Consider the following 27,262-nt stretch of genomic DNA (forward strand, 5'->3'; position numbering starts at 1 on the left):
TGTGGTTGTTGGGAGCGATGGTTCAGCATCAAAACCAGGCTCTTGTAGAGTTCAGGCAACCCTGGGAACAATTTCTAATCACTTCTAATAAGGTCACAAGTTAATGAAATGTAAAAGATGTCTAACAATTGCACTCCAATGAAAGTGTTAGCAACCAGCCTTGCACGGCTGATATCTCCACTGTGCCCCAAGTGCCCAGTACATATGTTCATGGTACAACACTCACACCTCTTGACTTGCCTACACAGATGCTTTCCAGTCTTAACCATGCATGTAGGTACACAATGTTGTGTCCAATTTACAACTCAAATCACTAAATTAGATGCAAAGGCAGCGTCTACTCCTTCACAAGATCTTTCTCTAATGGATACTTTATATTACAACAGTCATTTTTAATAACTGAAAATGTTCTTAGCAAAGTTTGAGATTTTTCCAAGCCTGGATTATAGCTTGAGCCTGCAAGGTATTGAATTCATGGGATTTGATTCAGCAAAGCATTTCTGGAGCTACTCATATGCTTAAAAGTACACAGTTATTTGGCATCGTTGCACCAATCAGGGAGATGTGATCTGAAGTTTGACCCCACAGTGGGGACAGAAGGCAGGGTGACAGGGAAAAGGCAGGCCACCCACCCTGAAAAACAGCCTTAATGTCCAAAATTGTATTAAAATAGTCTGGCTTCCTATGTGATAGAAATAGTACTGTAGTCTTAAAGGTAGTACCTGTTTCTATGGCAAAAGGCTTGAGTGGGTTCCTGGTGGTAGCCCTGGAATAAGGGGCTATGATCAAGAGTCCTATTACCATGTATGTGGAGCCAGAAACCCTATAAGGTTAAGTTCCTTACCAAATCAAAAGGCAGCATTACCCTACAGATCACAGTGCACAAATGTCAATTCACTTCATTTTTTAGAAGAGTTTTATTAAGTGTACTAAAGATTCCAGAAAGTGCATTAGAAAATGTTCAGGACCTCTTATCAACGCCTTTCTTACTTAGCAATTATAGATATATTTGACAGAAATAAGGAATATTAAAAACACAGCAACATAATGCTAAATATATTGTGAAGATTTCGGTTGTTGTTTTTTTTTTTTTTAGAAAAATACAAGATACAACATAAGGTTACTGATGTCAATAGCTAGAGACCATTATCCTCTAGGGGAAAAAAAAAAAAAGACTTCACTAGAAAAGTTTTGTACAAAAAGACATAAGTGATTTACCTTTTAGAGTATAGTGTATGCGTGGAAGGATTTTTACAAGTCATTGTTCATAGCATGTATGTAAATTTTAATTAAATACAGTTCTTAGGTGACAAAGACATGAAAAAAAAAAAAAAAAGACACTATCATCTAATCACATATGGGTGCCACTGAAGAAAAGAAAGGGGATAAGTGGCCTATGGACAGTTTTGACAGATTTGGGTCAGTTGCCTCAAAAATCCTTGTTTTTACCTTGTCATTTGGAGCTAAATCCACAAAAGGCGGATTATTCGTCTACATGATGCCATGCTCAGCACCCATGGCTCTCGGGCAATGGCTGCTTATTATAAAATACATTGGTGCGTGCTGGCTGAGCCCAGATCTTCCCTGATCAACATCTAGCACAACTGCTCCAGCTCTGTGTTGTTGACCCGAGGAAACTTCATTTCACGCAGCAGGATGGCACGAGGCCGCCAGGCACAGCAGCACCAGCACTGGGTGGTGACTTGCTGGGCCCAAACGAGGAGGAGACAGCTGTGTTTGGATTCCACCCAGGATGGATGCAACAAAACTAGGAAAAAGAGTCGCACAAGGTTGCGGCACTAAGACTGTTTTAAATCACTAAGCCTGAGTAGTACAACACACCAAGTAGGCAGGCTGCACTGCAGAGAGGGCTGTGGTTTAATGCACACCTCTCCGTGGTGCGTGCTATTTTCTAGCAGTGGGATGCCTGTGCTCAGCTGGCAGGCTTTCAGCTCTCCTCCTCAGCTGACAATATCTTTCCTCTCATAGGTGGCTGAGGCTCCCAGCTCAGGGCAGTGGATCCCATTGCAGCTGTAGAGTGTCTAAGCTTTATTCACGGATGCAGTGATGACCGTAGTTTCTCCACGCCTCTCGTTTCTTCATTCTTCTTCATTTGTACAATTAATTGGCAGCAACAACACTTACTGCCTCACCAGGGTGTTGTGAAGAAAAAGCATGCTAAAAAATGTAAGGCACTCAGATATTGGTTAATAAGGACTGTGTAACCTCCTAGAGAAAAAAAATAAAAATAAAAATAAAAAATAAAGAATTTGCACAGTATGAATGCTGCTCAAAGTTTAAGCAGTTTAAGTTTCTGCCCTGTACATTGAAACAACCTGGAAGAAAGACTCCTGCAGCATGTTGGCCTTATGTTGCCCTCCTGCATAATGCCACCTCTCTCAAGGCATTTTGCTAAGTGCAGAGGTCCCTGAGAAAGTCCATAGTCAAGCCATGAGGAGCCACCCCAAGTCAGCTCCTTCTTAGCACACTCCAGCCACAAGGACAGGCTGTCTTGCTGCCAGCACAGACAGGTACTGCCCTCGTTCTGCTCAGGTGGCTCTAGCATGAGCATAAGGTCTATTCTACTTTTTTCTGCTTTTTCATGAGACAGAGGTGCCAATCACAGCACAGCTGGCCATGGAAGGCAGCACCAAATCCCTGGGATAATTTTGATACTGCAGTCAAAGACAGTCTAAGCATTTGGATTGCGTGGTGAAAAGACCCAGCCACCACAATGCTCAGTGTAAAGCCCGTTCACACTGGTGGAAGGGCTCTGCGCTGACCCTGATGGCTATTGGTCTTTCCACTGCATAGAAGTGTAGTACTTGGAGTAGGACTGATGATTACATTTCTATACAACCCCTCTGGGAAATGGGAAACATCTGAAGAAAAATGGTTCAGATCCTTTGGTATGTGAATGGATACTGCACTGTGTATCCCAGCTTCATTTCTAGTCTTCTCTTAAGACAAAGAAGAGGATTCACATGACAGAGCATAGGGCAAAAATTAAAAACCTAGTGTGATTTCACAGCTAGTGCCAACTTAAGCAACACAGAAGTAATTTCCTGTTCAGCCCATGAGAACAGATTTAAACTTCATTTGTGCCATTCACTTCCTTCTTTAGTCTTTCTTGTTCCTCTCTCAGAGGTTCCAGCTCAGGTCCATCCTGTACAGTATCTTTGTTCAAGTTATTTCTGCCTTCACTTTCTGTCCTTACAGATTTAGGGTCCTCTTCTTTTGCTTTTCTCTTCTCCTTGGCAAGCATGCGGTAATTATAGTAATTCATGATGAACAGGAATGTTCCTGCCAGGACCATCACAGCTCCACATTTAATGAACATATATTTATAGTCCCCAAAGGTATCGATAAGTGTTCCTGTAAAAGATACATTAAAAAAAAAAAAAAAAGAGAGAGAGAGACGATGAAGGCAAGGATACTGTGTTTTGAGTTCCTAACTATAAAGGGACACCCTCGTGGCTGTAGGATAAAATAAAACATTCTCTGTACTTCTGATCTCTTCCACAAGTGCTCAGATCCTGCAAATACTTCACACATGCTCCACTTTACAGCCTGTGGTTAGTTAACATCGATGTAGGTAACACTACCTAAAATTTGTACAGTAAAATGGAAAGGACAGAGAATCTACATTGTAAAGTGCAGGCTTTTCAGGCACATCTATTTTTTACATGCAGACTAAGTCCTCTGATCACAGAGTCCACAGACTGTCTTTCAGTTGTCTTCAGTGATCCAAGTACAAAAGGACATCCGTTCAACTCGCTAGTCCCAAGGCTGCCAACAAAAGGGGCAGCTTTCGGGAAGAGCTTTGTGAGATGGCACATGGCCACTGGGTCTTGTCTCAGACTCCTGACAGAGACCCACCAATTTATTCCACCACGGGTCATTCACTAGCATCAGAAGGGACCCAGCTTTTGGTCGTGGCTGCCCTTTCTGCATTTATACCTGTGGTCTGAATATGAAAGGGTGCTGTGTGGAACTGGAAAACATTAGTTCCCAGGAAAGCAAAGATGATGCTGTCAGTGTCAGATAATTTCAATGCCAAGACAAATGTGACAGGTTCCTCTCAAAGGTTAATGCCTCTGCTACGGAGTAACAGAGTAATTGAAGAGAGACGGCTTAATTGAAATGTCACTGTTCTCCATTATGTCAAAATGTAATGCAAATCTTGTTGGGATTATGATCCTGAGCATTAATTCCCATTTACTGGAGCACCACGGACCATTCTTAACATCCCAGATCCTAATTAAAGTAAGACACACTCCTAACCTGGCCTTCATTGTACAGACAGTCCTCCTCGAAACTGGCCCATCATCCATTACCTCTCTGACTTTTTGGAATACGTTTTCCTTCTTAAAATGAGGGACCTTTAATTACTTCCTGACTGACCCTTAACGCTGAAAAGCTGATGATTAATTATTCCACTATTACACTAACAAGGGACTTTATAGCCACCAAATAGATTTCTTGATCACAGAAAAAAAAATAACTTTTAACTGGTTTTGGTCACTGTTTCTTCCTGAATCATTCCTACATGTCTTTGTACATCATTTTCGATGTACTGTTTTTCATGTTACTGGTGAAACATCAGCCAAATGCTAATTGCAATGTTTTTTTCCCCTTCTGCTAATCAGGATGACCTAGAGGTCTCCTGAATAGGTTTCAATGAGAGTTTTAATGAGTAGAGTGTTGGAAAATTCAACAGTAGGATAGTCTCGCCTCTTTTCCTTTGAGAATAAGATAAAGTCATAAAACACACTGGGAACAATTTACTTAGTTCATTAAAGCAGAACCCTGCAGTAGGTTATTAAAATGCCAAAGAACCAATAAATTTGCTGCTTATTAAAATAGTGGGGAAAACCCTACAAAATTAATATTACTGATTATTACATAGCACTCTTTTGGCCTCATTAGCAGTCTCTGGTCATTAAGTTAATCTTCCACACAGAAAATTATATAACTCAGAAAGCGGTCATTTTTAAATTGTATCCTCTTTTGTTTGTCATTAATTAAATAATGAATCTCTTAGAAGCAAGAGGATACAGCTGCTTCTGTCACACTGCATGAGCTACACGGTAATATGAAGAACTGAATGGCTCTGCAAGATGTGTCATACAGAGTACCAGCTAGCTCTCACTCTCAAATCCAGGAAATGGGATTAAACTACCTTCTTTCTGTACCTTCTTCAAATTTATTATGATATTGTCATACTCAAAAGAATTGGTAGAACTTAACTTTATATATCCAAATGCATACAGAACACAGAACCTAATTAAATGTTTTAGTTGTGCTGCACTCTTAAGGGTGACCAGTTTCCAAGCTGGTTATTCTAGCTTGCATACAGGTGAAACACACACTGCAGGAGAGGGAACTTTACATGGACAGGACAGTACCTGTGACTGTGAGGATGTCACCTGTGAAGTTATTTAATTCACAGCCAAGTCAGATTTTATAAAGACAAATATGGCATTTTCCAGATGTGGTGTGCCCTTTGTAGAAAAAGAATTGAGCACGTAGGAAGCAGAGGAAGGAAAGACACTCACCCCCTATAGGTGGTCCCAGCAATATTGTGCAACACTCTGCAATGGTGACCAAGCCAACGGCACTGGTGAACCGGGTAGCTCCCACAAGGTCCATGAGAGTTTCAAAAAGCATGGCACAAACCATGCCAAAAGCCAAGCCAAAAAAGACAGAGTAAATGACGAGCCCCTTGTAGCCAGAAGCCAGGGGGCACAGAAGGTGACAGGCACCGTTGAAAGCAATGGAGAAGCTGAAGAAGTATTGGATCCGTGGCCTGACCCACTTGCTGTTTGCAATGATGCCAGTGGCCGGCCTGGCAACCATATCCACGATAGCAAGGACTGAAAGGAGGAAAGCAGCTGAATATTCATCAATGCCGATGTGCTTTGCATAGGGTGCCAGAAAAACAATGGGGGCAAAAAAGCCTAGAAACATGAGCACATTTCCAATCAGGTAAATTAAGAAACCCCTGTGCTTAAAGAGGGAAAAATCAAGGTACTTATTGATTTTTTCACAACAGTCCTTTGCTTCTTCTTCTTCTGGTTTTGTCTCCACAGGGATATTCGTGGAACTGTTCATTTCCATGGCATCCTTAGTGACCTCTTCTTTCAGAACCTCCTTCACTTCCTCATTTGACTGGATTTTGGGTGCCCCAATGGGCCTGAAGAGAGCTCCAGCCACACAGCAGTTTAATAAAATTGCCCCGAGAATTAAAAAGCTGCCCCTCCAGCCAAAATTGTCAAAAAGGAACTGGTTGAGAGGAGCCAGGGTGCAAAGCATCACAGGGCTCCCTGCCATAGCGAGGCCGTTTGCGATGGGTCTTCTCTTTAAAAAGTATTTCCCTATGATTATCACTGATGGCTGGAGGTTGAGAGCAAGGCCAAATCCTGGAACAGAGAAAAATAGTTGAGATACACAAAGAAAGATTTGACACCAATTTTATCTCCCGCTCATTGTTTTAGGCAAATTAATGGTGCATTGGTTCACTGGTGGCTCTTCTGGTTCACTGGTGGCTCTTCAATATGATACTCTGGGCTCAAAGTACCACTAAATTTCCGTCTGAAGAATGTGGGGAACCAGGCCCCAGAAAGATACCTTTGGTCACAGAACTATCTGCTCCGTAAACCTCCATTTTGTGCTGTAAACCTCTTGAGGGGCAAACATTATTGCAAAGAGTTTGCTTTGGAACAAATTGAAACTATACTCTCAATGAATGCTGGCTGGTTTTGGTCAGACAGAGCAGCCTTGTCTCAGAGGAGAGGATGGATTTTAAAAAATGACAGCTCCTAGTCTGAGGAAGGTTGTTCTGCCTCAAATCCTTCCCATGCCCAACTGCAGCTGGCACACCCTCCCATGGGTGGTGGGCACCCAGCACTACTGCCAGGCAGACAGACCTGCGCCAAAAGGTGACATCAACCTTCCCAGTCTGTTTTTTAAGCAATTCAGGTCTGATGCAAAAGACTAAGAGGTCTGTAAGTATGCAGCAAAACAGCTACTAGGATGCTAATTAAACAGGACCCTAGAGTGTTTCTTTTAATTAAAATGTACTTTTATTACATTTAGATATATAAATGGTATTATAAATCCGCACTGCTAATTCAGCTAATCAGCTTCTTTTGCACAGGTAAAATCTGAAAGAAGAGATACCAAATGCTGTGATGCCATCAGCTTTCTATGGTTCTGTGTAAGAGCACTAGCATATAATAATCTTTTCAAATATTTCTCTGATTTGTAGTATTTCCTTAAAAAGTTAAATTTGCAGAACTCCACCAAAATGACATTTAAAAATCATGCCACATATTTTTCACCCTATCATCTAGGAAAGAATGAGCCACATTAGAACAAAGCAGAAATGTAATCCTTGAAGTGATTATACCAGAGAACACGGATCCTGAAAATAGGGTCACGCAGATTTTTTCTTGTTCATTAGTCTATATAATTAGTTTGTTTAACTGTGCAGTACATAATTAGGCATATTGCTTTACAGAAGAGAATTTAGAAAGGTCAGGGTTCTCAAAATTAATTAAGGAACACTATCATTAGTTGCTGATAGAGTAGAATCGAACTGATGCAGCAGAATTCGACTGATGTTGGATAGCTTAAGTTTGAATGGTTTTGCACAATTATGATTTTTGCCAAGTCTCAGCTTCCTTTTCTTCTTTTTTAATTACTTGGAAGTTTAAAACAGTAAAAAGAAATCAAAATGGCAGCACTAAAACTAGTTGTAATAGGAAATATTTTCAGCACGAGTTATTGGTTCTGAAGAGTCCATACATTTGGTAGGGCCTGCCTTTGGGAAGTACAGCCTGTTCATGCCTGTAAGGAGGGCCAGCCTGAGAACTACATAGGCAAAGCACAGTGTTGTTAGAGAATAACCCTGACAGCACTTAGAAATGGGAACTATTTTCACCCAAGAAGATGCAGCACAGTGAATTAGTTTAAATAAGGAGTCTGCTTTAGCTCCTCATTTCCCAGGCTGGTAGCTGTGTGCAGGAATTGAACCATTAGTTTCATAGAATCCTTTTTTGGATCTACCCCGTGTCGTGAGAAGGAAAATCAGACTGGATGCCAGCTACCTACTTAACCAATAATCAACTCAAATCTTTATTATGTGAACATTAATTTGCCAGTCAGACAAATTTAATTTAATATTACCTCATGCTCTTCCCATTAATTAAATTTGGAGAGTTTCAAATTGACTGACTGGAATTTCAATTTACTTCAAGCTTTTGGATGGCTTTAGTTGGAAATATTTATATCAATTTTATTCCTGTTTTCTGAACCTATTAGTAGCTTTTCTGTGACTGAAATTGTTACACAAATAACTATATTTTCTTACCAAGGATACAACAGAGAGGTCTATTGGTGGTGTTGCATGAACAGAAGCAAGCTTGTGCTAAACAGGGCATCCTTCCCTATATTAAATTCATCTCCCTCATATTAGAAGGAAATAAGTCATGCTACAAGAGTGAGAAGAAGTGAGAAGAGTAGCTACTGATCTTGTTTTCCCTTTGTTAGCAAGGGAATACCCTACCAGGTGTTTCAATGCTCAACTCTAAGAGCTGAGGCAAAGACTCCAGTCTCATTAGTCAATGTCCTTCACCCTAGATCCCATGTTATTTAATTGTGGCCTAATTGGTGGAGATTGAACTAAACTCTGACCAGTCATTATTGGCTTGCAACTAGCTTTGAAATCTGCTGCTGCTACCTCAAACATGAAGAAGATATTCTGTGCCTGAATATCTACCCTTTAAGGTATCCAGGCTGGCATCCATCCAGGGCAACAGCTTGCACACCCCATTTCTTTTTTCTAGGAGCTACAGGGAAACAAATGACGAGCAAGGAAGAGAACCTGGGTTTTACAGCACATGCAGGGAAGTGCCTCATGCAGCCCACAGCTCGGTGACATCAAGGACAGAGCTGCTTCAGAGCTGCCTCTGACAGCAGAGCTCAGCCCCTGCTCTGCATACAAATGGGAAGAGACATAATCAAGAAAGCAAGCAAGATTGCCGTGTCTAATCCCTCTGCTGTAAACAGATACTTCTTGCTCTGCTCCTCTGAAGAGGTTTCTATTAATATGCCCCAGGCACAGGACCATGGCGGGGACCTCCTCGTACCAATTCTCTTGTTTTCACCTCCATCCCAAGGCGTTACATGAACACGGTCTTTGACATCAGTCTAGGAAGGAGGCTGGAAAACTTGTGATGTTTACAGGCTGCTTTTTAGCAGCAAAAAGCCCCTGCAGAAGGCTTTCTCCTCTCTCAGCACTCCTGTCTCTGCCACATGACAAGCAGGCAGCTTCATAATTGCCCTTGAATGCTTCCATGTGAGGCCTGACCAGCAGCAGCACTTCAAGCATAATTAAAGGCATCAAGCATGTTAGCAGGATTACAAGCATCTCCCTCTCTCTGTCAAATTAATGTTCCTTCCCCAGCACACACACCATGCCTGGAAATGATGGGTTATTAGCTCAGACCTCATCCATACAGCCACTCTCGTGCAGCATGCAGGAGGGGAAGGCTTCTCCAACAAGAAATGTGCCTTGCTCTGAGAAAACGTTGCAGCATTAAAGATGAGGGGACACGAGGACAACTTTGTCCCTGTACTGTTGCTGCCATGAGGGTTATGTGTGCACCATACACAATGCGTATTAGTGACTCTCTGGAGTTGGCAGATGGGCCAGGTTTGCAAAAAGAGTCAGAGGCCAAAAAGAGCAGGATCTTCACAAATCCTATCGGGTTTGGGTGCAAAATTCCCTCCAGGAACTTTTTTAGACAACAGTACTTTAGAAAACAGAAGCCAGTGCCTTCCCTCAGCATTGTTCCTTGCCTGAGCCCTTCTGCTCACAAAAAAAGAAAAAAAAGAAAAAAAAAAAAGTATGTTTATAGCAAAGGATTTATGGTTTCTGTGTACTAATCCAGCATGAGCCAACCTGCTAGATGTTTATTTAGCAGAGAATGATGCAAGCCCATGCATCGATAAATTTTGAATTGGTTACCATTGGTTATTTTTATTTCTCATCGCTTCGTGTCTGGAATCTCTTTCAAGGAATCTGCAAAATTTATGCATTCGGATGCAACACAGTTTTATCTAGCTACAGTGGCTCTCCTTTGAAAGAGCAAGGTTTAAGAGAGGGAATCCTACTTGGGGATTTATTCACTACTGTGCAGATTTGATAAAGCAATATTGGTGTAGGAGAGCAAGGAGACAAACTTTCTGTCCCAATTTACCTTGATAGTGGCTGGTATTATTGATTTTAAATGTTAGGTTCACACTTTTCTTCCTCAGAAAGTAGCAATACCTAATGTAGCTGCACTGAGACAGGGAACATTCATTAAAACATACACCTTGCAACCTCAGAAGCCAATTTTGAACTCATTGTGTCATGCTTTCAGGCAGATGTCCGAGCTGCAGTGGAAGAAACATTGTCTGTACCTTAGCCAAAATAATCAAAGAAAAATGCTTGCAATTAAGCATTTATACTCACACAGATGGAGAACTCCAATCTATCTACCTCTAAAAGCAATAACCCAGCACCTGCAGACTTTAAAGATGCTGGACTGAGCCCATGCCTTCTCCTGATAGAGTTTCCAATATGGAGTTTCATTTTTCACTACAGAAAATTCAAATGATAATTTCAATAAGGAAATATATATATTTTTTTCTCTATAGGGAGAATATTGCATATTTTCAACTGACTCTAAGTGGTTATTATTTTCAATTAAAGGACCTCCTTACCTCACAAGCAGGCAAATGGCAAGTAAACCAAAGCAACCCCCTGAAATTTCATTTCATACATCTCACAGAGGGAAGGTAACACGTTACATAGGAACACAGGTGTCTTCTTCACAGTCACACTGGCACCTCAGAGGGCTTGCCCTGCCCACAGCAGAGCGGTCAGCCTGCATTTGCTTCAGCAGGAGCCGAGGGCAGGGCTGGCCATCCTCACCATCGCCTCTGGCTGACAGCACTCATCTGCAAGGAGCACGTCCCCTGTTCAGCCCCTGCACGCGATGTTCAGCCAGGGACACGGAGCCTAGCAGGGAACAGGCTCTTTGCTAAAGCTCAGCTGGAGCAGTTAACCAGTTAGAGCCCCTGTCCTGACAGCTTTTGATCCCACCAGGTTCCCACTGCCTTTGGCTGAGGATGCCCAAGCCATCAGAAGTGAATTTCAGGTGCGAGTCCAAAGGAGATGCTTTCCTCTTACCTGTAATGAAGCCCACGCAGATGTAGAGCTGCAGGATGCTGGTGCAGAAGGCAGCTGAGACCATCCCAATGCCACACAGCAGGCCTCCAAATATCACCACAGGTCGGCTGCCATAGCGGTTTACTAAAATACTGCTGATGGGACCTGGGAAAAGCGTTAGAAAGGGTCCTTGAGGTGGGTATCATCTCGCAGAAGGGCATGAGTGACAGAAGGTAGGGAAAACACAGCAATATTAGTACCCTTGAGGTACTGCTGACAGCTTCTAGAGAGACTTCAGGAAGAAAATGGAAAAAAAAGACAGAAAGATGATCTGTGCTGTGTGGGGATGGCAGCACGTCCTGTGCCACACGGTGGCTGTGTAACTGGTGACAGTCCCTGCCCCCCGGACTTTAATGTTTCATCAGAGAAGGCAAACAGCAACAGCAGATCAGGTGAACCTGTGATCCCAATGCAGGAGCTTCATGGTTTATTAGGATGCTAAACCATATACATACAAAGCACTGGTTCATATTCTGAGGCTGATATCGTGAATACTGTTGCATTTTTAATGCCTCTACTTAATGCAATTCCGATACTGCTGACCAAGACTGAAACTTGAGCAGAACAACTGTTAATTAATTCTTAATAGCAGCCTATGTGGGTAGAAACAGTTTGGGATGATGGATGAACTGGTTCAAAAGAACCGGTTTGGTCTTGCATTTATGTAAAGAGGTGGTTCAGGAAAGCACAAAATTATGAAAGAGGGAAATGGGGAAATAGCTTAACAATGGCTATGGATACAGAAAGGAAGCATTTAAATCTAAGGAAGTGAAACAAGACAGCAGCTTTGGTCAGGAGAGGAAAGAAAGTAGTTTTTGTGTATATTGGTCCCAGTTAGCTGGAGGACCAGTAAAAATCAGAATCACGGAGTAACGGATGCTGGAAGCACCTTGGTAGTTCCAGATCCCACCTCCTGCTCAGAGCAGAGACAATTTTACAGTTAGATCAGGTTGAGAAGTTAGATGTTAGCAGAGGAAGCAAACTGAGCAGGAAAGACTGGTCTGGAAGTCAAGCTATGAGATATAAGAAAAGGTTCTGTATTAACCCAAAACCCCTGAACCAAAAATGAGATGGGGATACAGGCAGCATTTAGTGTCTTTCCGTACCAGACTATTTCTGCTGCTATTCCCTATTCAGCAGTGGAGTTTCGGAGCCTAGTGTGCCTGTTTGCCCTCATTCCTGCCATTATGAATAGCCCACACTCTCCACACACAGGTTACTGGACACTGTTACTTGAGGCTTAACAGATCCTCTGAGTAGTCTGGCTGTGGGATCTGCCTCACCACAGAGCCAGTCGGAAGGATATTTAGCATTGATTAAAGAAACTCAGCCTGAAATAATGCCAGAGCAGGACCCAAAAAACAACATTCCGTCAGTGTGGCTGGCAGCATCCAAACAAGATTTCAGCTGTTAGGTTGTGCAAGAACACAATACAGCAGATATGACTGTTTTAATCTGGGGAACAAAGCCCAGCACTACTTCTGTAACACACAAAATACTTTCCACTAGGTGTCTAAGGTCAAAACACTCAGAAATGAAAAGCCCACAAGCACAGTCTTAACAGCATCCCTGAAACTGGGATATGTGAGCTGGTCCCACCGAACACACTATTCGATTAAAATTTCTGTGAGTATGCAACTATGCCGAGAGCTTTTCTCCTAATCCTGTAACTGGATTCCCACTCATGCGTCCTTCCACTGCATGGAGTGCTACAGAATTCAATGAGTTCTGGGGAGATTTAGATGTCAGATCAGCACAGCAGGAGAGGGACTTCCTTCTCCCTGAGCTTCCCCTGGACAGGACCTGGACTTGGAGCATGCTGGGGATGGTCTCAGCGTGCCCTGTTATCCAAGAGAGGCAGCCGGCGTTCCTCAGGAAAGGCACCACCACATTTGTCTGCAGCCTGAGGGCACACAACTCGTTTTTCAATTTTCCACATGCCCGCATTGCTCCAGAATCAATCTAATTACTCAGCTATGAAAAAGTGGTTTCAATTATCTTCTCCTGCTGGAAGGGGGCTTTCAGGATAGCCCTAAAACTATGGGATGGTGTGCCATGGAGCAGAGCACTCAAAGCCTGTAAGACTCCTGATAAAGCCTGTCTCCTGCTCGGACTGGGGGCAGCTCCTGGAGAAAGAAGTGCCAGCTGTGACAACCAAAGCAGAATGCTCCCACATATCCTACTCATGCAGCATCCACCTCAAGAAAAGACATACAGATCCACGTCCCTCTCACTCCACAAGCTGTCATATTGGCTACACCCATCCGTAATGATGGGTTTGGAGCATGACAGCAGATGATGAACAGGAAGGTGCTAGAGTTGGGACACACTGTGCTCTGCTTCCTGGCTATGGGGCCAGAGGAGGGGCTGGAGGTGAAAGCAAACACCCGTATCTCAACCAATGCCTTTGCAAATGAGAGCACGAGGCTGTACCCCTGTGGCAGCCTCAATGGATATGCAGTGTCCTCAACGACATCTCGGCTTTCCAGAGATCACTCATTAAGCCATGAGTCTGCAATTGCTCCCTGGACTTGTCTTTCCCAGCCACAGCAGGAAAGCAATGGAAAAGCAGGAAAGCAGCAAACAGTCAATGGGATCTCTCAGCAACGCTTTGCAGCAGGTCTGCGTGACCTTCCACAAGCAGCCTTCACCCGCTGTCGGGTGTGTTATCAGTTTTACAGGGGGTTAATCAGTCCCGTCTGTTTGTCTGTCTGGGTGGGGAGCTGTGGTCTCAGAAGTGCCAGCAGCTTGGACTGGGCCGTGCCCACAGGGAATGGAGAATCACTTCAGAAGCAACATAAACCTTTCTCCTTCACACCCCAAAACCTTCTAACTTCAAGGCACCACGACCTTGGTTTGCTAAAGCAGCACAGCATTTGGGATCACAGCACACGTCTGTGACAGCATTTGTGTTCCCTGACCACCCTCACCTCCACAGGGCTGAGGGTTGGAGACCTTGAAGATACCGAGTGCAGCCAGTTAGAGGAGGAGGCCGGGAGCACAGCATCTGCACCGACCTTTCCATACAGTGGAGCACCCACAGTGAAGGCCACAACGAGCACTCAACCTGCAGGGAAAGCACCAGATGGGAACCCAAACCTCCCCGTGCTGCAGCTCCCAGGGCAAAGCTTTTGTAACAGTCCTGAGAAGACCTCTGAAAGGCACCGAAGCAAATCACATCCCCCCAGTTACTTCCACTTAAGTCATTTGGACCGACAGAAACGTAGAGGTGATTGTCCATGGGCTTTAAGAGCAGCCTTTCAGAAGCTGTCCCATCTCTCAGCAGAAAGTGGAGCACGCGACATGTCACATAGCTGTGCACACTGCGGCACGCAAACCCTGCCAATTTGGGCACTAATCACAAAAACGTACGCCTCCCCCCTGCCCTGATGTCTTCAATGATCAGTGTCACCCCCGACAGATCCCAGGCACCTCTCCTGCCCTGCCGTGCCACATGCCACCCACAGCACTTGTCCCGCGGGGAGCCCATCAGCCGTCCAACACCAGATTAAACAGCAGTGTTCTGGGAAGCTGTAGAGAACATGAAATAGCTCGAGTCAAGGAGAGGAATTAAGAACAACAAAGCCAGCACCACAGTCGTGGGAAATAGGAAACATGATTACTGCTTTGCTTGCAGCTATTGCAAAAATTAAAAGTGTGACAGCCCCTGGAAACACAGAGGAATTGAAAAAGCAGGACCTGTCATTTACTGGTTATGCAGCATGCATGAGAAGAATAAAGATGCAGTGCATTACCACACCGAAAACAATTACAGCAACAGCGCGTGCAGCTTAGATCCCAAGGCACCTTGATTTGTTCGCACCTGCCTGGTCCAACACGCAGGAACCACAGGCTCCCTGGCCTCAAATCCAGACGAAATCACCCCGCCTGCCTGCAAGCTGACGGCAGCAGGAGCAGGAGGCAGGGTGAATTTTGTCTCTTAATTAACAGAGCCAGGCAAGGACAGGGCAGGAGATGTAGCTGGCCAAGTGTACAGGAAGCTGCCATTCACCTGGCCTGACCTTGCAGAGGTTTTGGTGAACGCTTTCAGAGTTCCTCAAAAGTCACGGTGAGGAGCAAAAGCCAAATCAGCTGTGCAGCGTGTCCCTGGTGCGTGGCCTCTTGGGGACCAGCAGTGTCACTGAGCCAGCATCATCCCCACAACATTCCCACGCAGCAGAAATCCCACAGCCACTTCTAATAGGGAAACTAGAACTAAAATTCAATCGTTCCCTTGCACCTTGCTGCATTACAGGGACAAGGCTGCTGATGTGGGGTTGCCAGCTGTGGGAAGGGACAGCATTTCCCACCCAGCCAGCCTTAGGAAACAAGGCAGCCCCTTCTGCATCCCAGCAAGTGGCTCGCTGATGACCTTCCAGCCTCAGAGATCACTTAACAGCCATGGCAAGGGGATGGCACCAGACAGGGACAGGCACAGGAGGAAGCTGAGCCTGCTCCTGCTGCTGGCTTTGCTCAGAGCTGAGCCTGCAGCTCTGCTCCTTGCACTGCTGGGGGACACACATGCTATTCAGGGGAGCTACCATCATCCGCTGGGGAAGAAGAAGGAAAGCCAGGTCAGAAACACCTTATTTTGCACCCCAGACACTTGTGGAGCAGAAAACGGGTGTGCTGCCTGTCATAAAACTGTGCAGCCTGCAGAGCAACAGTTCGCACCAAATATTCCCTAAAGATGCTGCTGGGCTCACGGCACTCCTGGAAGACTGCTGTAATTGAAAGCCCTATCCTCAGCCCACATAAATCATACTGGTTTAGTGCCTGTCCTGTATAAAGCCTCTCTTTTCTCACACCTGTGGCAGCTTTCCATTAGTTGTTAGCTGCTACACGGAAGGCCATGTCAAAGCAGCTGATCCTGGTGGCAAGCAGAACACAGCAACTTGCCGGTGGGAAAGCAAGCAAGCCCCGGCTCATTTGTTAGCTTGTCCAATTACTTTTCACCTTGAGTTTCATGTCTGCAGAAGTGAAAAGGACCCTGAAGAGGAGATTGTAAGACCATAAAGAAAATGCAAAACACCCTGGGCTCTCCCGTCCACTCCCCCCCGAAGCCAGACCATCTTGTCATTTATTCTTTTTGAGCCACTGAACTATGATCCGGGCAGGATGGAAACACAGACATGGCATTTAACAAGAAATATCAATCCAGACTGGCTTAAACTCCTGCAAGTATGACAGTGCTCAAAAGATAGACACCTGAATTGCTTTTCTGTTTTTCTCAGGAAGCCTTATGAATTTTTTATGAGCTGCAAAACTTCCAGTGTTGGTGCAAAACACCAATGTATTTTTAACAAGGGCTCTATTTAAAGCGTTCTTCTCTCCCATACCTCTGACCACATCTATATCCCTTATTTGTCTGGCTTGTGATTTTTTTTTTTAACTTAACCTAATACTAACAGAAATGAATTTCCCCCTGTTGGGCAGAACCTGGCCTGGCTGAATTTCTGGTGAAATATTTTTGGGCAGGGCTCAGGCAGCCCCGCACCCCAGAGGCCTCTGTGCAACGTGGGCTTATTGCAGATTTCACAAGGCTGACCTTCTGACCGTGTAAAGTGGCACAGAGCCACTGCAAACACCGTGCTTCTGCTTCTCAGAGCAGTCGATGGCCGTGCAGATGACAAAACAGCAAAGCTTTAAAGCAGCCAATGGTGTTGAGCCCCAGCGGTGGTGGGTTTGGGATCGCCAGCGTCCCCAGTGCTGGGCTGCAGGCACAGCTCAGCTTCTCCCAGGTTCCTGTGGGGACAAGAGCTGTCGATGTGCAGACACCAGAAAAACTGCCCTGATAGTTCTTAGTCTCCAAACTGCTGTGAAAACACAGATAAAGCTCCAGAACTTGGCCAGACAGGACTGGAGCTGACTATGTGGAGTTGCTGGGGACGTGAGGAGGAGCTGGGAGGAAAAGGGGAAAATCATTTATCCTAATAAAGCAAAGTCTGTTATTAGGCTGGTAGTAAAGCAACAAGAGGAGCAGGCCTGTGATTTCCTCAGTAATAATCTCATTCCCTCGGAGGAATAACAACAGTGCCGTTGGCCTCATAATTCACCCAGCAGGGCACCACCCCTCGTGGCGGAGCAGCCTCCTCGTTACGCAGGCAATGAAAGAAGTGCCTGGCGTTATTAACGTGCTGCCAGCACACACCAGCGTCCAGGCCTGGGGGTCAGCATTAGCAATCAGCACCCGTTAATGATGCACGGCCCGAAAAAAGCACAGGGCACTGTCGCAAAGCAGGGGGGAAGGGATGGGAAAGGTAAAAACTTGCAGGTTTTCGGGTCTTGTGCCTTGCTAGAGAAGTCTGAGGTCCAGGACACCTGGAGGGCTTGTGTCTGTTACCAGGGTCTGCTCCAGACTTCTGGAGAAGACTTGCTGGCACCTGGTAATAACATAGGCCATTATTAGTCTCAGTTTTTGGGTTAAGATGGTTTGTTTTGGACTGGCAGTGGTGGAGGAGCACCCCCTCACTTCCCCAGGCAGTGCAGCTGCAGGCAGGACAACCACACGCACTGGGGCTGGAGGGCAAGCAGCAGCAAGCAAGCACCCCAGGTGACAGTCCTGGTGTCACATAGCCCTCAGCCAGTCTCCAAAGGGCAGCTTCCAAACACCCATCTGCCCCTAAAATGTCCTGCTGCCTTGTGTTACTATTGCTTTGCATCGAAAGTTGGCAGTTTTGAGTGAAGTCCAACATACGCCATAGCAGCTCCCATAGCTAACAAGTCACTAGAAGCCGCCTCTTGCCCCCTTGTGGGTGAGGAAAAGGCTCTTTACATTAAAGGGGGTGATGGCATTGCTTGTAGAGCTGGGGCACATGCTGCGGAGCAGGGCTGTTGTAGCATAACCCCTGTGAGATGCAAGAGCCAGGCATGGGGACGCCTGCCTGGACACGTGCCCCTCGGTCATCAGGCTGGCCCGTCCCTGCTCCACGGTGCTGGGTCTCCCAGGCATGGGCAACACAGCCAGCTGAAAAACCTGTGGAGATAACAACCCGGGGCACAAACTAAGCTGCAGCAGCCTCCCCTTCCAGACATGGCCTTGGAAAGTCAGGGAGCATGACCTCCCATCACACGTACGTGCATTTGCTACAGAAGCATCCTGATGTTAAGAAAAAAATAATAGGAAAACAAAGCAGGCAAGACCCAGGCCTCAGAGAGACAAAGCATCCTCGTCCTTATCCAGCAATCTTATCTGATCAGTGCCTCAGCATTTCAATTTCCAGACTGCACAACTGGAGCGTACAGAGGTGCCACAGGCCAAAAGCTCCAAAACCAGGGCAGGAGCCAAGGTCCCTCGTGTCACTTCTTATTTAGGCAATTAAATAACTCTCCTGCAAGGGGACAGCGTGGCAGGTGCCGAGCACACGGCTGCTTGCGCTCAGCGCCTTCCCCAGGCTGCTGGCTGGGATCTCAGCAGCCCACAGCTGCTCACCTGCAGCAGGTCCCAACTTCACGCTTTTTAATATTTTTTTTTTCCATAACTTTTTTAGCTTTTGCTTTGGCAGGACCACAGTCTTTCACCCCTTCCATCTTGAAGCCCAGCTACAGATCTGTTCCCTCCACAGCCGAAACACTTATTCCTTGAGATCAGCAGCCCTTGGGTAACATCCTCTACACCCTGCTGTACAGGCAAACAGCCCCTATCTGGACATGTCCTCCAAGGGCTTTGTCCACCTCCTAGAAACCCCACACGATTTGACCAAGAGAGGATTTATGCTGGAGAGCCACCCAGGGGCAGAATAACTGCAGTGCTGCAGGACAGCTTGGCATGAACGTCCTCGCACCCCTTCCTGCAGCAGCACACACACACACACTGTCCTTCCTGGGGCAAGAATCCTTTGCGTGTGTATATTTTACTTTTTGGAGGGGATTTCAACTTGCTCCTGGGCTTTATACCTGCATGTGAAGCATTAACAACTCCCCATCCAAAATCCTTTGCTTTCTTCTTCCTCGTTCTTATTAATCTCTGTTTTTATTAAGTCCATCACAGCTCTATTACTCCTGCCTGGTGACCTTGCTAGCTCCAATGAAGGGCAAAATGATAAAGCTTTGTGACCAAGTCCACGAACACAGAAATATTTCACCCGAACCTATAGCTATTATCGTTCTTAACTAGAACAGGGCTATTTAAAAAAATAAAAAATATAAGCACATATGTGGTGACCTTGCAGGGCTTGAGTGCTCTCTGAGAGCCAGGAGAAGTATATGAACCCGCAGTGCCATCCATTACAGAAATCAAATCATTCTTCACCCGGTTTCCCTAACAAAACCCATGCCGATAATGGTGCTGCTACACCAGGGAGTGCCTCGGTGTGGGAAGATGCCTTGTTTCAATGACATGGGGAGGCACTGACTTGGTGGGACTCCAAGAGGTGGCCACAATAAGCAAAGGAGGCATCCAGCACCACGCTGCTGAGCTGTGCTTCTGCCAGAAGCACCTGGGCTTGGTCCCCAAGCCTGTCCACCGCATGTAATGCTGCAGCAGGATGCCAGGTAGCCATCGTGGAGTCCTTCTTCCAGCCTACACAGAAACCCAGGCAGACATGTGCGTGTCTAGGCAAATCCTAGTGAAAGCCCTATTTGAATTTTTTTGTGGAATCAATGTTGTAAGCACATAACTAGGGAGTGCCGATGCATGATACTTTGCTGTCAGTGCTGTCAATGGCACCGAGCTTTGCGCAGGACACACAGAAAACCACCTGGCTCCACCAGTCAGGGCACCTCCTGCCCATCAGGACCCTGTCTGCACCAAAACCGGCTCACAGAGAGCTTGCACATCCCACAGCTGGCCCCAGCTCTGTCATCATTTGCTGCTTGTCCTTGGAAAAACTCCTCCTTTCCTTGCCTCAGTTTCCCCTGTTGGTGCTGTGGTTAGCTTCAGGGCTATTTGTAAGCACTTGGGATGGGTGGAGAGCACTGGGTGAGGTCTTCTGGAGGCAGAGCGGGTTTCAGTGGGGTTCGGTCCAGACCAGAAGAGAGCATACACAGTTTTGATTAAGTTAAGAACTGCAGAATCAAACTCATTATTAATATAGCTTTACGCCACTGCATGTTGTAAGGTCCTTTCTAAACCTGTCACTGCAATTTATCATGCCAGCAACGTAATAAAATACGGCTATAAAATTTTGGATTAAATGTTCAAGGTCAGCAGTCGACTTTCAACTTCCCAATCTTTTCCTTGCTGCTTTAGCTGATGCTCTATTAAGCAGTTACAAGCTCTGGGAGAAAGTTTCTTTGGAGAAAAGACCCAGTTATTGGGCATCTCCAGAATTAAAACTTCAGACATTTCATCCAGTTTCAAAACAATAAATAATAAATAACAAAAGTAATAAACACCAGCTGGCTTTGGGATAAGGTTTTTACTTAAGAAATGCTCTTGTTTTTGTTGTATTTGCTAAAGGTGGCTCTCTGTCTCTTTGTAAAATAGGCAGAAGGCAATTCCCTAATTTCAGTAGAAATTTGGATACATAAGAACAGCAACATGGAGACCAGGAGGGCATCACAGCAGCATATGGCACGACCAAGACAAAGACTCCACAGCACTCCATGCAGAACAAAACCAAGGTACAGTCCTCATGCGCGTTTTTGGTTTTGTTTTTGTATATTAAGGGACAAAACAAGTAGCTCAGGTTTACATCTACAAACTCTGTACAAATACAGACACAAGGCTCAGTTGCACAGCAATAGCAAAAACAAATAAATAAATAAGATTCTTCAAAATGAGAATAAAATGTCAGATGTCTCCCATGCTAGCCCCAGCTACTCAGGCTAACCAGCTGAAATGACTGTGTCAGGATCTGGTCTCCACATTTCACTCAGCTGACTTCTGTTCTTCCATTACAATGGCAAAAAGATCATTTTGGCCACAGAGTTATCATTAAAAAATAAGTAAATAAATAATTGAAAATGCAAATATTGTCCCAGATATTAAATTATTCTCTCTGTTCTGGCCCATGTGCCAGAAAGCAGCCTCCGTGCTCTACCAGCTGGCTATAACAAAAGGCATTTCTCCTGCCCCCTATCCTTACCTCCTCAGCACATTCAAGGAGCCCGTAAGAGCTACAAGAACATCGCTGCTGTTACATTAGTAGCGTCGAGTTCCTTATTTTTAACATATTTGGCTGCTTCCCCCAGTGCTGGACAGGGTGACCAAACCACCACCAAATTAGTTTTATCTTTCCTTTCCTGGGGGCTCCTCTGCCCGCTGTTTTCCAGAGCAGTGGTTATCTCCAGGGACCCACCGGTGGCCTGGGCTGAAATGTGTCACCCCAAAGATAGAAGGGGGCAGCTCTGCCTGGCCCGGTGAGCCTCCCCTCTGTACCAGGCACTGGCTCCGCTCCACCATCCTTCCACATGGGGCGAGCCTTCACCCCGTGCAAGAAAAGAGTGGAGACATTGCAAAACAGAAATCCTTTATCAGACTGACCGAGTTTCACCCTGGGGGACATGGGCAAAGAACAGCAATGTTCCCTTGTGCACCTCACCCAGAGGTTTGCTCTCTGCAGCCAGAAATGTGCCGCGGCTGAGCGTGAGCGCTGGGGAGAGGCACAAGTGCCCTGCCATAAAGTCCAGGCTGTCCGCTTTACTGCACACTAATCTGTTTTACTGCCTGTGTTAGAGGGCCAGGATTGCTTTCTGCAACCTCATTCGGATTAAGAAACTGGGGGATAAGACACATTAAAACTTCTGCAATATATATTGCCGGAGCTGCAGCTGGGGTAAAACAGCTTCCTAGGGGAACAGAACCACAAGTGGAGGGCAGAAATGGTCTCGGCTCCCAGTTTTCAGTCTTAGTCTGAAAAATTCGTGTTGCTCTGGTGCTGCAAGCCGCAGCCCCAGGTGGTCACTGCGAATCTGTGTCTGTGCTGTCACAGTCAGCCGAGCTGCTCCTCTGTGGATCTGGGTGAGTTCACACGAGCGTTTTCCAAAAACGAGCTCCGTTTGCACTATTTATTAAATGCCAGCATAAGCTCTGTTTACAGTAAGCAGCACAGCCTAAAAACAAGTCCCCACACCAAAAAGCATGCCAAGGAAGTGAGGGACTGCTTCCTGAGGATGTTTGCAAACAAAGCTGTTATCAGCCAGGGCATCAGACCCTCCAAAGGCACGCTGCCAAGGCACCGGTGGCATGGGGCAGAGGAGCCGAGCGAGCTGGCGGTGCCAGCAGAGCTGGCAGACTGCTCTGGCACATGGTGGTCTGCAGAGAGGATATTATTTGGGGGATGCTCGATCAGGAGCTCCCCCCGCCCTGCAGCAGAGCAGGGCTTCCCATGGCATCACTCTGGGTGATGGTGACCACACCAAGAGGCGGCCACTGCAAGCAGGTTGAAATCCCGAGGTCGTCACCATGGTGCCTTGAGCCCCAGGTAACACCTACCCCAGACTTTGTGCAATTTCAGTACCAGCCACAAAATTTACAGCAGCCTCCACACATTCACATCCTTTTTGTACCAGAAATTAGTCATCTCTCTTTGACTTCTAAACCATGCAGCTTCCCAGGCCCTCCGCTGTAGGCCACTGAACACACCACAGGCATGGGCTGGCTGCTGCTCCTTTTTCCCCTCCCTGACTGCCTCCGAAGCGTTCCACATCACAGCAAACCCAAACTGAAACCAGCTAATCGGGCTGAAATGTACCCCAGCTCTATAAAGCAGGGCTTAAGTAATACCTAAATGAGTGGCACTCTTTTTGCCTGCCTCCCACAGCAGTGTTCCTCTCTGTCCCCCATTCCCCAGTAATCCACTTGCCATCAGCTCCCGCTCAGCCCATACGGAGCCTGACTGCTTGCTTTTCACTGCTGGCTGCTTATTTATATTGTCAGGGCTGAAGCAAAAACGGTTTTCTCTGCATTTAATAACAAGCTCCAATGGCAATGTATGCCAGAGCCTCAGCTTGGGCTCAGCATCCTGTTGAGGTGTCCTGGGAGAGCAGCACTGACTCTGGCAGGGGATTTGCCTTTCTGAACTGCTGCTGCAGTTGTGGGTTCTTGGATGGGAACTCAGCCCAGCTACTGTCATTGGGACCATGTCTTCGCACTGAGTGGATCACAATAGGGTCTGATTCAAGAATCTCTTCCACTTTGCAAACCTTTACAGTACAAAGCATCATTACTTTCATTACCGACTCTCTCTAGAGAAAACTACAGTGCATTACTAAGGAAATCAAAAATCTCTTTTTAGAAACAAAGAATATTTTCAGAATTTATTTAAGAGCCAGGACAAATATTGATGAAGTTTCCTGCAATTACAGAGCACGGTTCCTGTCTACCTGCACTTGCAGATTTAATCAAAGGCAGACTGTGCTTTTCATTGAGTCATTACTGTGCTATCAAAATGATTTTAAAAAAGAACAAAGTTATATGCACTGCTTTACAAGTGATAAGAATGATTGACCCTGGTGATTTCATTGCTGTAATTACAGCCTGCCACAACAAACCAGCAGCTGCTTCAGCTAATGCTCTACTCCATGCTCACCCTTGGCTGCGCCCCAGACCCAGCTGTTTGACACCAGCCTGCTCTCCAGGCTGTTTCACTGATGCCCATGGAAATTTTAAGAGGTTATCTGACTTCTGGACAGCAGGCAGCCCACAACCATGCTCTGCTGGCAGTTCTGAAGGCAGGAGAGCAGCCAGGAGGCTGCTGAGATGATGCCCAAGAAGCAGAAGCCCCAGAAGCAGCCCAGGGCTGGGGACAAGGCGCAGTGCTTGTGCACGCTGCACAGCTCAGCCTCTGCTGCTGAGGATGCTGTGTGCCTTTATAGAGGCTTGCACGTGGTTCCATGCCCATTGCACTGAAGTGGATCCTATTTTGAAAGACAACAAAGGTGCTGCAAACCCAGCTGGAAATTTCGGGGGTGTCAGCAGCGAGCTGGTCACAGATCACATATCTGAAGGCATTGGGAGTCCCCCACATGCCCAAAAGGCACGGAAAATGAAACTTTTGGTAAGCACCAGGCTGGTTTGAAAATCCCAGCTGGCACCAGTTTACTTCCAAAAAACACCCCTTAGTTCATCTGCGCTCTGCATCTGGACATGTTTCCCTGAACGAATTTGGAAACAGGATCAGAAGACAAACCTGCTGATAAAGCAGCTCAGAAGGACACCGTCGCCTTCCCTGTACGCTGCCCCGGAAAGGAGATTTCTGACTTATTTCTGCTGTGCAGCAAACCCACCCTGGCAGCCGGGGCAGGCTTACTCACCTGCGCCATACGTGGTGGCCAGCATGATGGAGGAGACCCACGCGATCTCGCTATAGGACGTGTCAAAGAAACCCTGGATCTCTTTGAAGAAGATGGCTATGCCTTTGGGGAAGGCGTAGGCAAAGCCGATAGAAATGAAAGCACCAAAAACCACCACCCAGCCCCAGCCACCATCCGGGGGGCCGGGGGCTGGCCCTGCGTTAGCAGGGGACGGCATGGCCGGGGGACGCGAGCCCAGCGCTCCTCGGGAAGCCCTGCAAAATAAAAGTGCAAACGGGCAGCGTCAGTGCCGGCAGCGCTGCCCCAGGCTGCGACCACAGCATCGCCCCCACGCTTTGTGCTGTTGATTAATTTTTAGTGTCCCCCTCTGCAGCGTCGCCGTTATCGCGAAGAACATCGGCAGTGCCACTGGGGCGGACAGCGCTGGAAACACCCCATGAACGTGGCTGTGATTAAAAACGCCGGCTCCAACCTGGTGCAGCCCCCACCCACCACCCCAGGACATCCCCCCAGGACAGCCCCGGCCACGTGTGGGTCCCCGCAGCCCCACGCAGCAGCACCCACCTGTGGGATCGTGGCACTGAGCCCCTCGGGGAGGGCGATTCTGCACCGCCCCACGCAGGACAGCCCCACATGGGACCCGCCCCACACAGCCAGCAGACCAAGCCCCCTCTGGGTTTACCTGCTTTTCCCTTTTTCCACTTTTTTTTTTTTTTTCCCTCACCACCCTACAACACCAAGCACTGGCACCCAACCAGCCCGCTGGGGTTAATTAAATATCCGCAGTCATTTAAACGGAAATTAGGATTTTTTCCTGTTTCTACCAGCTCTCTTCCCTCCTGCTGTCCTGTACTCATACAACTACATCACAGCAGATTTGGTCAGATGTGCAGTCACTGTCTGCTCTCCCTTATTCACTGTATTTTCCACTTTTTCCGCTGAAGTCTTTTTGGGGAAACACTAGAACTGTTTGTTCTTGCTAGAAAGTTGCAGCTTTGCTGCCAGCCTCGTGTCTTGCTCCACCTTGTCTCCTCCTGCCTCAAGTAACAGCGGGTCTAAAAGGAATCCATCCACAAGTCTTCTCAGTCCCAATTCTGTGCAAATTCAGATGGATATGGCAGGCGAGCATCACACCCTGCCACCACGAGGGCTGGGCTATGATTTGGGCAGATTTGTGTGCCTGCCTGGGCTTCCCCAAGGACATGGAGAGACGGAGCTCGCTGATCCCATGTGGTGCTCCGTCTCACTTCAGCACCATAAACTGCTATATCCGAAATAACAAGATTTTAATAGTTACCCCTTTGGGTTCAGGTGCAAACACACCAATCTGTAATGAAGCAAGAAAGGTCTCCTTTCCTCCCTATTTCCATCCACCCTCCAATGCTCCCCAAACAGCCCGTGTTACCAGAATTCCCATTTTTATCCATAAGCAATTAGGCAATAACAGAGAGGGGGAAGGAATCAGTGCCTTGCTCAGTAATTTGCCCGGTGCAGTTAATCTACAGCTTTAAAGACCTCTTTACAGCACATCCATAAGATGTTTTATTACTACTATTTCTTCCTTCCTATAAAACTGAGTAAACTTAAAAAGAGCAGGAGACCTTGACTCATGGGTGCAGGGCCACAGCACGATGAGCTGGCGAATTTTGTCCTGGTGCAGCCCAGAGTCACTTTATGAGCTGCAGACACCCTTACAGCAAGCTTTTACAATGCAGCCCTGAAAATACAAATTCTGCCATTGCAGGGCACGATGGAAGTCTCCCCAGCATGAAAATCCCTGTCCGCAGCTGAATAAGGCAACAGCGAATGGGACAGGATGGTTTTCTCCCGTTTTCCTACAGAGGGTTTGGGATTCCCAGAGTTTTTCTAATCAAGTTTTAGTGGCTGGTTTCTGTCTTCTGCCAAAAATGAAAACATGTGAGCACACATAAACCACCACACCCAAGACAGAAGAAAGGCACATCCTTAGCACTGCGCTATGTGCTGATGGGAAACCCCTGGAGCAGAGGGACGCAGGATCAGGTACAACACTGCAAATGGGAGAGTTTCCTTCTGCAGAAACATTAAATTTGGTGTAATTTAAGGCATTTCCTCTGCAGCAAGCACTGGCACGTCACCCTCTGGGTAAACATTAACACAAATTGGTTGCAAACACAAAACGGGAGGAGGAAACCAGTTGCAGCAGGAGTTATTGGGGGGACAAATGATTTCTAAAGACACCTGAAAACCATCTGCACAGGTGTTGCTGCTCTGACGAGATGCTCACAAGCAGAACATGACCATCTGAGGGCAGAGGGAGAGTTTCTTCCAAGAAAAAGCCTGACAGCAGAAATCCTGGGCTCGCTAGGTCAAAAAGGACTTGCTAGTAATGTGGGGAGACGTGGGGCAGCTGCTTATGTGTGTGCCCCTCCTGTGGGAAAGAGCACAGCCCCCAGGGCCGGGCTCCACTCACCCATCCATGGCAATCAGATGCTTCCTGGAGGGCAGGATTTTTAATTTGTTGGCAAGCAGCAAGAAAATTCATTAAAATTGCAAAATACCTTTTCAACAAACTCATTTCCCTATCACAACCCCCCATGTAAATAAGTGGCTGCTATTGTTTCCCCAGCACTAAGCTCCTGGGGCAAGAAGAGGAGCAAAGGGGGAAAGGGGCTGGGGATGTGTCAGAGGCTGAACCTGCTCTCAAAAGGGTCCATCTTCCACTCCTTGCAAAGCTTTCCATGGCAGTCCCCATAGATACTTTACATCTGGATTTTTATAAGCAAATATCCTTCATTTATTGAA

At 46.5% G+C, this 27,262-nt stretch overlaps 1 protein-coding gene across 2 annotated transcripts in view; it reads right to left on the minus strand.

The window, feature by feature from the left end:
* Nucleotides 1–1,074: 1,074 nt before the first annotated feature.
* Nucleotides 1,075–27,262, minus strand: part of LOC309881660 (monocarboxylate transporter 2-like) — a 33,093-nt gene continuing 6,905 nt past the window's right edge. Inside the window, exons 1-5 of one of the 2 annotated variants that reach the window (XM_082767851.1) lie at nt 25,043–25,196; nt 24,479–24,732; nt 11,243–11,386; nt 5,559–6,422; nt 1,075–3,375 (exon numbers count right to left, since the gene is read on the minus strand). In XM_082767851.1, coding sequence (XP_082623977.1) covers nt 3,089–3,375; nt 5,559–6,422; nt 11,243–11,386; nt 24,479–24,732; nt 25,043–25,113 — 1,620 coding nt within the window. In that variant the 5' untranslated portion in view covers nt 25,114–25,196 and the 3' untranslated portion in view covers nt 1,075–3,088. Of the gene's footprint in view, nt 3,376–5,558; nt 6,423–11,242; nt 11,387–24,478; nt 24,733–25,042; nt 25,197–27,262 lie in introns of those variants that run through there. The other variant, XM_082767852.1, reaches the window with a different exon arrangement.

This window comes from Aythya marila (genome assembly GCF_965140915.1).
Source record: "Aythya marila genome assembly, chromosome: 10".
NCBI lineage: Eukaryota > Metazoa > Chordata > Aves > Anseriformes > Anatidae > Aythya > Aythya marila.